We start from the raw sequence: 15521 nt of genomic DNA, 5'->3' as shown, positions 1-15521 counted from the left end.
GTAATATTGCTAGATGCTCCAAGACGAGGCCAGTGAAAGCACACACAGAGCTCTTGTGTTGCTTTTATTGTCATTGTCTCAGTGCACTTAGCAGGGTCAATATGACACTTTACCAACCAGCTTGGACCCATTCTCTAGTCGTCTTGTTCACTCAGTTCAGCCTGCATTTGGCTAGCGTTTCAGAGTGCCATTTAAATGTCTTACAGAACTGGAAGCTGAGGGCATACTTTACTATCAATATGGGAGGATAGCTATACAGTAGCTGTGCACAAATTATACTGTGTAACTAGTGACAGAAAGATGTCGGAAGCATCACATTATGAAACACGAAGGTACCCTTTAGAAATTGGTGAGCAGCGTGTGTATTTGATTTTTTAGTTGTGATAAACGCATCTCTTAGTTGTCCTCAATGTTAAATCTCAAACATGGATGAACAGTGCATCCTGTTCGCTTTCACAAACACTGTCTTTTGGTTCCGTGCTCATTTCTTAGACACCAGTTATGGCTTGAGCTATAACTGGTGTTCATCAGAAAAATTAATCATGAAGGGTGCGGGTAGCCCAAAGTAAATGCTGATGAGTTTAAGTAGATGATATTGTATCGACCCAAGTTACTGCCAAGTGTGAGCTGGTGTTCAAGAATGAGTGAGCACCTCTGAGTGGGACTGAATATGTGTGCTGGTGTGAAAGGAACAACCCTAAAAGCCAAACAGATCTTTTTTCTTTTTAACCTTGGTTTCTGCACCCCCAAAATTGACCATCTGTGTGGATGCAGTCGGTGAAATTGTCAACTTTCTAGTAGCATCCCCTGTACTTTTCTTGGCATGATTAGTTCTAATTAATGCCTTTCTTGTCATTTCTTCGCTCATTTGTCTTGGTATTCTAGCACCAATCACTCGCAATGCTGGTAGCACATTATGTAAAAACAATCTTAAAGGGCCCCTAAACCACCTGCGATATTTTTTCAAACATTTCAAGCAAACACGCATATCGTGTTCAGAATGCAGTGATGATCAAGAGTGCCACTTGTTGCAGTGCCGGGAGCTACAAGCACCCTACAAATTCCAAGAAACAACTCCTTCTTCTCTCCAGGCCTTTCCAGCCTCCCTCCCCAATGACGCGTGCTGTGTCAGGATGTTGTGCTTGTGACCTCAACAATCGCTGCTATGATTAGCGAACAAAACCTACGACATTTGATTAATCTTCAAGCAGCTGCCCGCGCTCCTTACTGTTTTTTGTCATGTTGCCCTCGTGTGTTTGCTTGCCAATCGACAGCTGCAGCCTGTAGCGCAACTGCCAACACAGGTTCCATATCGGCACAATTTGTCGAAGCACGAGCAAGCGCAGCAAGAACACCAGGAAGCCAAGAATCATGGAGTTGACGAAGTCGCAGTAACCGAAAGTGGACATTGTTTCGAAGAGCACGTTGCAATGGCATATGACATGTGAGGTTGGAAAGCGCACTCAAGCGAAAAAGGCAAAACGACTTCAGCCAATAAACAAAGGGTAGCAAAAAAAGTGAAATAAGCAATCTTCGCATTCCGATCATCATACCCGTGCATCTCCTTTCTTACAGAACTGTTTCAAAAAAATTCTCACGGCTACAAGTTCATTGTAGGCTTTAGCGACTATGCACCTGAGCTCACTGTTTGCTTTCATAAAAGCGGTTGGGGTGGGGAAGAGAGAGAGAGCATCCGCTGCACTCAGTGGCAGGAGTTAGTGCGCGGTGCAGCGGGAGCCATCTGCTACTGCGCCTGCACTCCTGCTGTGCCAGGAGCGCGCACCTGTTGCTTAGCTCGGGGTGCGGGTGAAACCACCTTTACAGGAACGTTACGTGTAGACTAATATACCGTATTTAGTCGCATAATCCTCGCACTTTTTTTGGTGGAAAACCGATGCAAAATTGAGGGGTGCGAGAATTGCATGGGGAATACTTTCCACGAAAATGTACAGAGCGAAAGAGAAAACGAAGTGGCCGCAAATTAGGATTCTCACTCCAGCAACTAACAGCAAGCTTTGAGAAGTACTAATTAAACTTACCTCAACAATAAAAGCACAGGTTCAACACAAGGCAAGATTTATTTGAGACACAAAAAGTGCAAGCAAATAGTCGAGAAGTAGAATACCATACGCAAAGCTTGTGGGCATTGCGGGCGTAGCGGTAGCGTTCGTCGCTCAACAGGAGCCCTCAAAAGGTAAGCGTAGGACGTCAGTATTGAGCTGATGGCTATTTAACAGAATCATCTGCAGTTTCCTTCTGAAGACATAAAGTTTACCATCAATCCCAGTTTTAGGCACACGGCAGGCCCAACGTATCTTAGTGGCTTTCAGCTGCTGTAAACAGTAGCAAACACAACGCTTGTAGACTCCAAAGGGCCTACCGGCGGCCTTGTTGCCGTTGTTTAGTGCATGATCTATCACTTTCAACTTGAAAGCAGCTGTGTAGCTTCAGTATTGCCCCATATCGTGACAAGATTGCTGACACAACATACAAAACACGCCGCACCGCGCACTTGCCGCTATGGTTTGGCTTGTTTGGATTGAATCTTCGTGCAATAATAGTACGCTTGATGCTTAAGAGATGGCACCAAATGGCGTGCACTATTATCATCAGTGGCTGGAACGAGCAGGCGATATTATTACGGCAGTCTTCAGGGATGTGATAATTACTGTATGAAAAAAAAAAAGATATCGTATTTTTTCTGGGCAATGTGGGGGGTGCAAGAATTATGCAAGTACAAGGATTGCGCAAGTAAATACGGTACACCTATTTGTCCATTTCAAATATTTGAATTATCAAATAAATAAATTTGAATCAAAGTGCTCGAATGTTCGCTCTAGCCTATTTCATTGTAGACTCGTGCAGATTTGCCACTTCACAGCTACATTTCGACCTCTGGGTGGTTTGAAATCCCTTCAAAAGAATTTTTCTGTGGACTAGTTGGTTCATAATGCTAAACTGAAATGCACAAGTTTGGTACAGAGCATAAAAGAGTACACATAGCATAGGACCTGCATCTATGTGGGCTCTTCTGTGTCCAGTAGTTAATTTTCGCTCTGACTTCCTTGTCTCGTTCATTCAGCTGTGGTCTTCGGAACTGTGACGCAGGTGCTGGCTTCCGCGTTTCCTGCAGCCTTTATTGGGGAAGAAGTGTACAACCTGCTCCTGTCGTTCCTAAATTCGGACGACTGCAGAGCATCCGAGATGACGTTACAGATCTTCACCTTTGTGGGTGCCGACATTGACCAGCGTTTCCCAAACGTTGCACAGTAAGTTTTTAACCCCCCGATCGTTGATTTAATTGAAGCTAGCCCGGGTTGCTTGGCTGGACAATAATGGTGCCGCATGTTGCACAGGCGGTTGCTACCCGTGGTGCAGAACTTTATCGAAAACGGCACAGCGAAACAAGCCAAGTATGCTGTCGCTTGCCTCAACGTCATCGTTGGAAACAAGGAGCGTGTCTTTGGGCAGATAATTGATGTAAGTAAGCATGTCATGCATTGAACGTGCACTTTGGTGGACCAAACCATTGGTAACGGTTTATGTGCGGTCTTGAAGGTTGTAAAATAAATGCAGTAGTAGAAAGCTAGGTGTGTTTTTAGATATTATTTACGAGACTATTTCAGTGCACTTAGGACAAAGATATAAGGAAGTCGAAAAACAAATGCTGCTTTTGTTTTTTGTTTGTCTAATTCCTTACGTTAATGCCTGTTCGGTGCATGCACCCTTAAAGTGTCCTGTTGAGAAGTGTGGCAGCTTGGGCTAGTTGGTATGGCATGACGATAGTTATAGCGCGAGAACAAAAGGACGATACAGAGACAAGAAGGACACGAAAGACACGAGCGCTAACTTCCAACGTCCTTCTTGTCTCTGTATCGTCGTTTTGTTCTCGCGCTATAACTATCGTCCTGTTGAAGTCTGAAAAGTTTTTTCATTCACGGTGCACCAACATGATCTATGCGAGTGCACTGAGCGCTGTGCTCTTTCCAATAAAATGGAAGCATACCGTACACTTTAAATAGTGCTGCGTCACACACACTGCCAAGCAGATTGCTAAAGATGCTTATTGTTATAGGATTTTCCCTGATAAGTCATACTGGGCGTGTTTGTCGGTGACTGCCATCATCCATCCCGCCTTGCCTCTTTTCTGGTGCTTATTTGCAAAAGGCATTGCAACAATCTTGTTCAAGTCGGAATTATTGATTGATGCCCCTCTGCCTCCTCCTCCTCTTCTTTTTTTTTTTTTTGTCTATCTCTCTCTAGTTGCTCTGACGCTGTGGTGCAGTTAACTTTCATGCAACAACAGGTTATTGTAGTATGCACTAAGCAGTAGGCATTTAGCAAGTTTTAAAATGAGGGATTTTTCTTAGGTGCAAGAGAAGTGCTTCAAAACTAGCAATTCGTTACAGCACCTGAAGCAACACTTTACACTGGAGTCAGCGTACTTCCGCACGGCACTGGTGTCCATTGGACACATAGCAATGCTCTGTCCGGACATGTTTGGAACCCAGGTGAAGAGCATTGTCTCCAAGGTGGTCGTCAAGGACCTGATAATGGCTGATCGGGTGAGCTGATTGTGCACATGCGTTTACCCGTGGATCACTTGCATGGGAGTGAATTACCTGTGACTGTGCAGGAGGATCCACGGATCTCAGAAACGACGTGGTGTGAATTCGATGCCCTTCCGGAAGAGACCAAAGTCAAGGTAACATGCTGCCTCCCTTTTTACTCTTGTCTTTGTTTGGAGGGCATAGCTTCAATCATCAACCTTATTTCTTGGGTGGCTTTTATGACAATTAGCAAAGTGATTAATAGGATTCCCGAGGTGGTACCATTGAAATTTCAAGGCTGTACGTCAACAACTTCTCTACACACAAGCTTTTTCTCTTTCTAGCCTTGTTTTAAGCCCTAATGGCTTTAGAAACCAAAAGAGGTTTTAGATTGAAATGCTTGCAAAAGTAACAGCTTGACACGTGCCAAATTCTGCAAGGGTCGAACTTATAAAGCGAAACTGTTGCAACCTGAAACGTTTTTCAAGGTTTATTCCAGAAAAACGTTTAACCTAGTAGACATTGCCGTAAAAAATAAATCTGTATTACAAGCCTGGAAGGAAGCAAGAAAACTGGTTTTATTAAATAGTAATTGTGGCTTGAGCACCCATTGCAGTTGTCTTATCGAGCAAGTGGTGACAGGGATGTTCCATCATGTGCAGATTGAAGGCATGAAGATGATGGTACGTTGGCTGGTGGGGCTACGAACCGCATCGGCTTCTGCCAGCTCCACTCTTCGCCTCCTGGTCACAGTCATCAGCCACGGGGGTGACCTCATGGAGAAGGAGCATGTTTCGTAAGTCTTCTTGTGTTACAAGTCATGATTCCTATCAGACTCATTGGTATCGATCAGTGGCTGGGAGAGCTTCAGTGCTTGGACGGAATCACTCCCTGTGCTTTTAACTATCAACTTTTGGGACCGGGAGTGTTTATGTCCGTCATATAAAATCTAGTTTTACCTGCACTAGTGAAAATGTTATTTACATAATCGAATGTTCATATTGTCATAAAGAGTACATTAGTGAGACAGGACAGCCTGGTAATTTCAGATTATCTAACTGCCATCGCGCGGATGCGGCAAGAAAATTGCCCAAAGCAGTGGCACATTTTAATATAGCAGGACACAACTTCAACGATCTCAAACTCTACATTCTTCAGTCTTACTTTTAGTTCGGAAGAGACAGAAAATATACAGAGTCGTACCTTATTCACAAGTTCAATTCACTCCAGCCAGTAGGTATAAACATTTCTAAAGAGACTCTTGAATTCGTTCGCTGTGGTACATACAAGGGTGCAAAAGCTGCGCCAATTGCACCAATTTATACAATTCCCCAATTTTCCGCCAAGCTGCACCAAAACCATGATTTTTTTTTTAAATTGCACTTCACTGCGCTAAAATCTCTGTTCTGCCTCAAAATTTTCCTAGTTGCATCGTCCCCATGATAGATAATCGGTGCCGTGGTCGGGCCAACAGGTGCGCGCCATTGTTACTTTATCTGGTCGAACATGCCTCGCAAGCAAGCCGAGAAGTAGTGCTCTATACCTAACCCCCATCGTGAAATAAAAAAGGGGGGAGGGAAGGAAGGGGGTGTAGCGATTCGAAAATTTCTTGACTTCATTTTAAGTCGTGCAGAACGCTTCTTAAGTCACCTTTGCCTCAGTGCATCGGCGCCCTGCAGAAAAACATTCAGATTTGAATTCAGATTGGTTGTTAACACAAGTCTCGAGACAATTCACTCTTTTTTTACTACTCATTCGTGTATATGCTGCATAATTGTTAGTAGTAGTATTATCGCTGACTTCTGAAAAGGTTACTGGCTTACTGTAAATCATTTGGAGCAGCGCATGACATTTCTGCAGCCCTAAAAAAAACTAAGTTTCTTTTTTCTCTCCTACTACTTAGTTTTACAAATCTGAATTTCATGGTCGCCAGCTTGGCAGAACCACATTTCACTTTGCAGAGTCTGTCTAAGGATTTGACAGGTGTGCCACATTCTAATGTAGACTTCATTGTTTCTACATAATTGTAGTTCAGAATACGCTACTTTTATGGAAATTGCAGTACTCATGTTCACTCTGCACAATTTTGGTGATGTTGAGAGGTTTGTATGCATTTTTTTTCTTTTTCTAGATATGTCTTTTTAATACTGCTCCAAATTCTATCTTTTATAATAAAAGAATAGATGCTTTTTTTTTTTGCCTTAACCTGTTCAGACTTCGTATTTTAGTGCTCCAAAAATAACATTTTTCTGCTCCAAAAGTTGCTCTAAATTCTATTTTGGCTGTTGCACTCCTGTACATACACAAAGTAAACCACCGCAGGTTAAGCCTTCCGTCTAGGAATTTCAAACGTGCCATTGTTAATTTCTAACAACCAGTTCCACAACTGGGACTCCGCGACATGTGTACATTCTCACCTTCCCACCGCTCCGTTATTTTCTTTTTATTCACGGAATACCTGTTTCTTCTTCACTCATACAATTCGTCACAGCCCAGCCCCCCTGGTTCTCTCACACCTGCATATTCAATTTTGCCCCTCCCCCTTCTTTGTTAGGATAGAATAGAGGGTACAAAGCATAGATATGCTGGTGCTAAAGAAATTGTGTTCTAATCTTGAGGAAGACAAGTCCGCTTGTCGAAACGTCAGCTTGACACAACCCCTGTTTACCGACTTTTCATCTATAATATTCTTGAATTTCGGCCTCTGAACCTTTTACATTGTGCATGTAGGTGCATTGGTGTTTCGCTGCAACTTATTATACAGTATTTTATCTAGCCTTTGAACTCAGTGCCCTAAGAGGAGCTGTGCCAAAATATGGAAACATGCTCATGCATCTTACAACTTCTTTTGTGTGCGCGTTTATGTGATCCCTCTAATTTAGGTCGAATTGCTATGTTAAAAGGCACTCACCCCATCTCGATCTTGTGTGCTCTTTTTTTTTTTTGCCCTCATTCTCTTACAAATTTACCCCGCCCCCAATGTTACTGCAGGGCAATGGAACGCTCCTGGCTTCGATACATGGCTGCAGCATGCATGCTCAAGATATGCTGCTGCCCACCCTATGCAGATGTGCTTAGCCATGAGCAGTTTCAGAAGCTTGCCCTTGTGCTTCAGGTAAGTGCTAAATAAGCATATGCATTATCTGGCTTGCTTCTGAGATCAGAAGGTTGTGTTCTCATGCTCGCAACCTGAGATACTTGCTCATCTATGTTTCCGCACGGTGGCAGCAGGACAGCGTGTGCATGTGCCTTCAAAAAGTGTGCAAACCACGCACACCTCACAATTTCAATTTCATCACCATTGGGCCTACTCGTAGCCAATTGTGTGTTGCAAGGCAGTTGATTACAGTCAAGTCTCATTATAATAAAATTGAATCTTAAAGAAGCTCGTTATATATAAAAGTTTGTTATAAAGGTATATTTCTAGCACTATATCTGTCGCAAGACTATCCTTCAGTTACTTCGTTAAAACTGAGTTCCGAGTTTGTTATATCGAGGTTTAAGTGTACTTCTATGCCAGCTATCACGCTACAGTAGCAACACTTTTCATCTTTGGAAACTTTCATGGCATTTCTCGCGATGCGTACATTGCACTGAATGAAACAAAATGGCAGTTTGCCGCAACTCATGTCATGCCAACAGATAGCAACGGGGAGTCCTGGAGTTTTGGTGATAGCGAGCGCCACTTCTGTGAACTCTAATACACATTAGGGCAAATTACCCAAAAAATTAGTGCATTGCCTTATATATGTATTTCAAATTTAACGAGTTGTCTAATTATCTACACGCTTGCCTAGGCCTGATGTTGTGTTATAGAGTTGAACTGACCCACTTAGATTTCATTCAAGTGTATCATTGACACAGTATGCAGATGCCAACAGAATAAAATAGAGCACACAAAAGTAGGGATGGGCAAATAGTAAGTTTTAAGTTCAAAGCAAATCGTAATTTTGTCAAATTATTTCGCATCACATAGTTCAAATAGTGTTATTGCATCTTATTATAAGAATAATAAAAGCATTTTTGTCATGACTGTACCCACTCGCACTACATTTTTAAGAATTGGAACTAGTTATGTGCAAGTGTCAATTTTTTCAATTTGAAGTGATATACAAGCAATTTTGAATAGTGGCAAGATTTGAATAGTAAAAGGGCACATGCTATAAGTGGCAAAATATATTGTGTTTTAAAATTTACTATACTTGTAGCCTATAAGCCCATATAAGAATCTTTTAAACTTTCGAATGAATAATCGATGTGAAGGTAATATGTTTAACATTGAAGTGGGTCTTTACGACAGTGCGGATACTTCCTGGATGGATGTTTTCATGGCACAGCACATGCGCACTGCAGTTAAGTCATCTTTACAGGGGTTACATGTGGCATTGCATACATTTATTTATTCATTTTGAATACAGTAAAAGCTCCATAATTTGAACTCGAAAGAGACTATAAAATTGTTTGAATTAAGCAGAGTTCGAGCTTGTGGGCAGGCGCTAGAACGTATTATGAATGAATGAACAGACATCAATTACGCCACGCTGTGCAGTGAAAAGCCATCTTTGAACTCATTCCCGCAAATTTAGTGAAACTGCACGTTTGTGGCAGGTAACTTTGTAAAGTAAGTTCATGCTTTAACAGCAAATTGAATTTATGGATCAATCAGTGGTACGTCAGAAACAAGCAGCAACTTGCATTCACGTAAGCAGAAAGCCTTGGTGCCAAAATATACAAAGGTATTCATGCTCCAAAACACGTTCCTTTACATGGCAAACTTGTTTCACCAAATCATCTAAAAAGCCCGTGTACATAAATATAATTTGGCCTCTGCATTGCCTCATTCTTCATAAGACCACTATAAAACACCACCCTTCCAATGTTTCATTAACCTAGCCAAAAGAAACACTTTCATGTTGCTATATCATGAAAATATGCTTAGGAATATTCTTCAACTTTTTTCTGCAATTTCACTATGAATTATTAGAAAAATATTCTGGAAGTCTTCGAGAAATATTAGATAGATAGATAGATAGATAGATAACTTTATTGTACACCGAGGGAGGAGAGTCGGGTTTTACCCCGACGCCCCTGCGGGCCGCTCCCACGTTGGAACAGGCAGGGAGTACCTGCCTGCGGCATCGTGGGCCCCTTGGATTGCCCGAAGCTGACGGTGACGATCCGTACTTTTGATGGCGGAATAAAACCCTTGTCTTGGGATGATTTGCGCCTTGAGTTCCTTGGGTATGTGGGGGCAGTCCCACATCATGTGCTCAAATGTACACACACACCCACAGTCCGGGCAGTCAGGAGATATATCCATATAAATAGATACATTAGCTGGGCAGGGGTAAACCCCTGTCTGTAGTAGTCTGAGCGTGACTTCTTGTCCTCTGGTAAGATGCGAATGGGGTGGAGGAAAGACCCTACGACTCAAACGATAATGTGAAGTGACTTCGTTAAATGTCGCTAGAACGTCCCGCGACCCTCGATCAGCCGCACCCCCATCCAGAGGATCGGCCCCGGGCGGGGCGGAGCGGTCCAACGTGCCAGGGCCGTGAAGCCCCGCGCGGAAGGCAAGTCCTCGCGCCCGGGCGTGGGCCAATTCGTTGGAGTTGGTGATGCCGCCGATCGTGGAGCCCATATGGGCCGGGAACCAAATGATCTCGTGTGGAGTGATGGTCCTACCTCTGAGAATTCTAGCAACAGGTGGGGAGACCCTGCCAGAGGCAAAGGCTCTAACCGCCGAACGGGAATCAGAGTAGATCTGAACACGGGATGAATCCAAAAGCCCTAGTGCGATGGATACCTGTTCAGCTATTGCTGGGGAGGTTGCCTTGACAGAGCATGCCGACATTACTGTACCTCGCTCAGAGACCGCAACGGCCACATAACGATTCCTATCCGCACGCGCAGCGTCCGTGAAGGTCGACGATCCCGACTTCGAGTGCACCTGCTCCAAAATTTTCTTGGCTCTAGCCCTTCTCCTTGCGACGTTAAATTGAGGGTGCATATTCCTAGGAATAGGATAAACTACGAGTGCCTGTCTAACGGCGGAGTCAAGAGAAGTCATCCGCTCTTCCTGGAGTATTGTAGAAATTCCGGCACGTGCCAAAATCTCCCGACCCGCCCGGGTGACCGAGAGGCGAGAGATCTGCGCCGTGCGTTGAGCCTCTATAATTTCATCCAACGTGTTGTGAATTCCTAATGCTAACAGCCCCTCCGTGCTAGTTCGGATTGGAAGGCCGAGTGCCCTTTTAACAGTTTTACGGATCAGTACATTGAGCTTCTCCCTTTCTGCAGCGAGCCAGTGATGCATAGACGCAACATAATGAACGTGACTCATGAGGAAGGCATGAAAGAGGCGAAGAAGATTGTCCTCCTTCATGCCTCCTTTCCTGTTAGAAACTCTAATAATGAGGCGAAGCGTAGCCGCAGTATGTTGCTCTAATCTACGTAAAGTTTCCGTGTTACGTCCATCCGCTGAAATGAGCATGCCTAATATCCTGATACAGCTAACCTTGGGAATTCTAGCCCCACTAGCAGTCGATAATGTCACATCCACCTGCTCAGGGGGGACCCAGTCCTTAGGTCGCCGTCCTTGTCTGGTGGGCCTGTATATTAATAGCTCAGATTTACTACTTGAAAGCTTTAAAGACATACGACTGATGTTTCTTTCAACCGTGTTGACCGCCTCCTGCAATCTGTCCTCAAGGCGCCCTATGGCACCGCCTCGGACCCACACCGTGATATCATCCGCGTAGAGCGCACTTTCCAACCCCTCGAGTTCGTCCAGTTCGCGAGCAAGGCGAGTCATGCCAATATTGAAAAGAAGCGGGGAGACGACTGCCCCCTGAGGGGTTCCACGTGAACCTAATTCGTACCGTTCTGACTTCAGCTCCCCCAACTTAAGAGTAGCCGTTCGGTCACTGAGAAAAGCAGCGGCAAAATTATAAAATCGCGCACCCAGGTTCATGTCATTTATGGATTCCAATATGTGGGCATGAGATATGTGATCAAACGCCTTAGCCAGATCGAGACCAAGTATGGCCCTGGCATCGCGAGTGCTGTCGTCAATGATGTGAGATTTAAGGAGAAGCATCACATCCTGCGTTGAGAGGTGTGGACGGAAACCCACCATATTCGGAGGGAGGAGACCCTCATCCTCGATAAATGCACAGAACCTATTATTCAGAACATGCTCATAGACCTTTCCAACACAAGATGTAAGTGAGATGGGGCGGAGGCTGTCAAGGCTGGGCTTTTTGCCCGGCTTAGGGATGAGGATCACCTCCGCATGTCTCGAGAAATATTAGAACATTTCATTCAATTCACACTCATTCTTCAACATTCATATTCGCTTCGCACTCAGAATTTCACTAGTTGCGCAGCTCTAGCGATTTGTGATCATTCTGGGTCGATTTCTACAAGATAAAAGCCAAGAGGCTCCCATTTCAAATTACAAATATAGATATCAGTGCGTTTGAATTATCTGAAAGTTTCTCCCACAGAAATATATAGGGCTGTGCCGAAACCAAGGTGTCAGTTTGAAATAACGAGCATTTACTATATGTTGAAATTTTGAACAGTTCAAATTTAAGTTCTGTAGTATCCAAACAAGCATAGTAGAAAAAATAACGCCATCTGCTGCTAAAGGGAACCATGTGTAGATGCGAAGCAGCGGCCTTTAACGCTTACACTGGCAGAAAGATTGATGCTGACACTCATTGCGGCGTTGTGCTGGAGAGAAACCTGTGGATGTGCAAAGCGCGCAGTGATAAATCAGTGTTTCCTACTGAAACATGCCAATCGCTGATAATGGGCTGTGAGAGACAGAAGGCTCTGATTGGATGCAGAGACCCGCAGTCCGCTTTTAGTTATTGCACACACTGTGAGTTTTTATTGTTCAGCAGGGCACTGGAGAAATCTCCCACCGGCACTACCTCGGAAGTCAAGATCCAGGGCATATATATAGGGGGTTTCCAGTAAACAATTGTGCAGGGCGAGCAGTCTCTCTCTTTTTTTTTTTTTTAATCAAGAAACTTGCTAGCAAATACTGTCGGCGTTAGCATTGCAAAGTGAGAGAGGGGGAAGGGACGCGCATGCGCAATGAGAGTGCAAACACCCTTGGGAGGGGTGCCTAGAAGACAACCCTCGCAGTTTTTTTATATAAACTATAATGTTTGCTCACATTTCCGAAGCCCACTGCCTGTCTCCTAATGTGCATGGTCCGTTACTGTCTAGGACGAGTGCCCGGAGGTGCGCGAGCAGTTTGGCCAGAAGTTGCACAAGCATCTGCTGGCCATGCGGCTACCACTTCAGTTCCTGGCCATCTTCGCCCTGGGCGGCGTCGAGAAGCGGCGGCCCCTGCGCAACCAGCTGCGTCAGTGGCTCCTGTCGTGCATCAACAAGCGGCGGGATTTCCTGAAGCAGCACTCCATCAACTCCATGAAACTGATCACCATCCTGCCCGACTATGTGATCCCCTATGCAGTCCATCTGCTTGCCCACGACCCTTGCTTGCCAAAGTATGACGACGTTCCAGGACTTGTACAGATCAAGGAGTGAGTGCACAATGCCTCTGGCACCCGTCTCAAGGATGCATCCCTTACCGCCCTGCTTTTCAGTCTTGTTTTGGCAGACTGGATGCCTTCAGGTGGTACGCGAGGGTTTATTGGTCAGCTGCTAGCTCGAAGCACATCACATGCTACGCACTCTCAAAAAGAAAAGTGCTCCACATTCGCCGCCATGGCCTGCTGACTAATACTTCTGGATTACACGCAAAGAAACACCCGATAAAGTGGACATGAGGGCAACTGTCACTGTAGCTCAATTGATACGGCATTGCATGCTTTATCAAAGTTTGCAGGTTCAGTTCCTACAGGCTACAGGTCTTCTTATTTGCATTAATTTCTTCACACCATAATTACTACAATATAGTTAAAAGACTGTAAATGACGTCCCCTATGCATTTCTTGGCTATACTGTTCACTGTTTTCATCAAGGTTGGGCCTAACGAACAAATAAAAACAAGTCTCTAAGTTCCCCTTTCTGTGCGGCTTTCTCGTAGGTGGATGCAAAACTCGCTGGTGCTAGCTGAGACGAAAGAGGAGAGAAAGTGCTTGTAGCGTGTGACTAATCTCTTTAATCCTGTTCATACTTACGGGCTCTAAAAGTTTTTGTAAGGCAGTGAACATTGATTATGAGGTCATTCAATGATAACGTGAAAAAGAGTCACTGGGCACCACAATGCAGCTAAGTCACCTTGAAGTGTCACTTCGCTGCACTGTGGATTATCCCTGCATAGGTGCTTCCACTACATAGTGGTGCCACATTGCAGTAAAACCACCTGTGCAGGTGGGTTACATGTGAAATATAATTGAGCCGCGATTCGACGAAGTCAGGGGTACCCGCAAATTAGTTAAATCGGAGGCTACGTAATATATAAAACAGAATTTTTCGGTCCTTCTAAATTTAAAATGGTATCACAGAAACTCAAAAGCTACTATGTCAGTGTATTTGCTATTAACTCTCACCGTTTCACCTGCATGCTTTTTTCATCAGGCAAAACTGACCAAAAGCATAGAAAAAAATGTCCAGTCTGTCGTTTCGTGCAGATTTAGTTTGTAAGTACCAAAACGAGAATGCCTCTGCTGCGTCAGTTCTACCGCTCCTGCACTGACAGCACAATTCCACACGTTCTAGATGTCATAAATTCCTAAAAATGTATTTTTTTTTCTCCTCTTTCTCTCTGTCTCTTTTTTTTTCTCTAGAATGCCTTGTTAAATCAGGTTTGGTGGTGAAGTTTGCTTCGTTATTTCACATTTGTGAAATTGTTAAGCCTATGGGTAACTGCAGGGGAATCCGCATCTGTTCCCTAAATTAGGAAATTCGTAGAATCGAGTTTCAACGGTACATCTATTTGTCTGCTTGTTTATTCGTTGCAACTACTTAGAAATATAAAAATTTTCATTTCCGAAATGTGATTTTAGCTTAGGGGCATGTTGTTTGTTTATCTGTGTGCAGGTGTCTCTGGTTTTTGATGGAGCCACTAATTACCAAGAACGAAGGCTACAGCTTCAGTTTCTTCAAGAGGCTTATCGAGAACATCAAGCAGACCCGCGACAACCAGTGTCCCAACGACAAACAGGCACAGCTAGTAAGTGCTGCCTGTCAGATTCCTAAAGCCAAACCTTAAACAATCTCCACCTCTTTTACATGCTAAATGTTTTTGAACAACTCAGGCAATGTAAATGAAAACAAAGGTTGGGTTAGAAGGGAGGTGAAGATGACCCCTACCTTTGTTTTCATTTCCTTTAAGTTGGGCTCAACACTGAATGTCGTGAGATACCAACTTACGCTAACTACTACTCTGCTTCTTTGTCTGTGCTGTTGCAGAAACTGTATGCAGTGTGTGACCTGGCCCTTGGGCTGGTAATGACCAAGACCACCAGTTTTGTGCTAAAGGACTTCCCTCAGGAGCCTGTGCTGCCATCCAAGTGGTACACCCTGCCGGACAAGGTGAGAATGACTCTGTAATGATGCACAATGAACTGGAGCTGACTTGTTAGTAACATAGTATAGTTTTATTTGCATTTCAGATTAAAGCTAGAGCTATGTGAATAGCAAAATTGTGGGTATAAAGCGAATTTGAATTTTGAAGTGTGAGAGTGAGTCGAATATTATTAGAGGATTCTTCAAATACTTCCCCCGCAGGGGCGCCTGCGCAAGTAGGCGTTTGGTGTGTAGTGACACCACGGACCCGAGCTAACGGGGGAGTTTCTACTCCCTCCCACGCCTAGCCGTGCGTGGCTTTGCCGTGTCCGGGGAAAAGGGGATCCTGGGGGTTGAGCCGACGCTGGGTGATTGGACCTTTAAGGCCCCCCGGCAGAGGCAACACACCCCTTTGGCCCCGGCTTCACGTAGACGGCACCCCTGGGCTGACCCACCCAGGGGAAATCGGCAGTCGCCTTT

General features: G+C 44.4%; 1 protein-coding gene across 3 annotated transcripts in view; it reads left to right on the top strand.

Moving 5' to 3' along the window:
- The window catches only part of pds5 (cohesin associated factor B pds5), a 65778-nt gene that overhangs the window by 29066 nt on the left and 21191 nt on the right, over positions 1–15521 (top strand). For all 3 annotated transcript variants that reach the window (XM_037421005.2, XM_037421007.2, XM_037421004.2), the window contains exons 13-21: positions 3109–3269; positions 3357–3480; positions 4410–4565; positions 4637–4705; positions 5213–5346; positions 7542–7665; positions 12792–13111; positions 14574–14706; positions 14946–15068. In XM_037421005.2, coding sequence (XP_037276902.2) covers positions 3109–3269; positions 3357–3480; positions 4410–4565; positions 4637–4705; positions 5213–5346; positions 7542–7665; positions 12792–13111; positions 14574–14706; positions 14946–15068 — 1344 coding nt within the window. The remainder of the gene's footprint in view (positions 1–3108; positions 3270–3356; positions 3481–4409; positions 4566–4636; positions 4706–5212; positions 5347–7541; positions 7666–12791; positions 13112–14573; positions 14707–14945; positions 15069–15521) is intronic.

This window comes from Rhipicephalus microplus, chromosome 2 (assembly GCF_043290135.1).
Source record: "Rhipicephalus microplus isolate Deutch F79 chromosome 2, USDA_Rmic, whole genome shotgun sequence".
Taxonomy (NCBI): Eukaryota; Metazoa; Arthropoda; class Arachnida; order Ixodida; family Ixodidae; genus Rhipicephalus; species Rhipicephalus microplus.
Note: the sequence above shows the minus strand (reverse complement) of the source record. Positions and strands in the feature narration are given on the sequence as shown.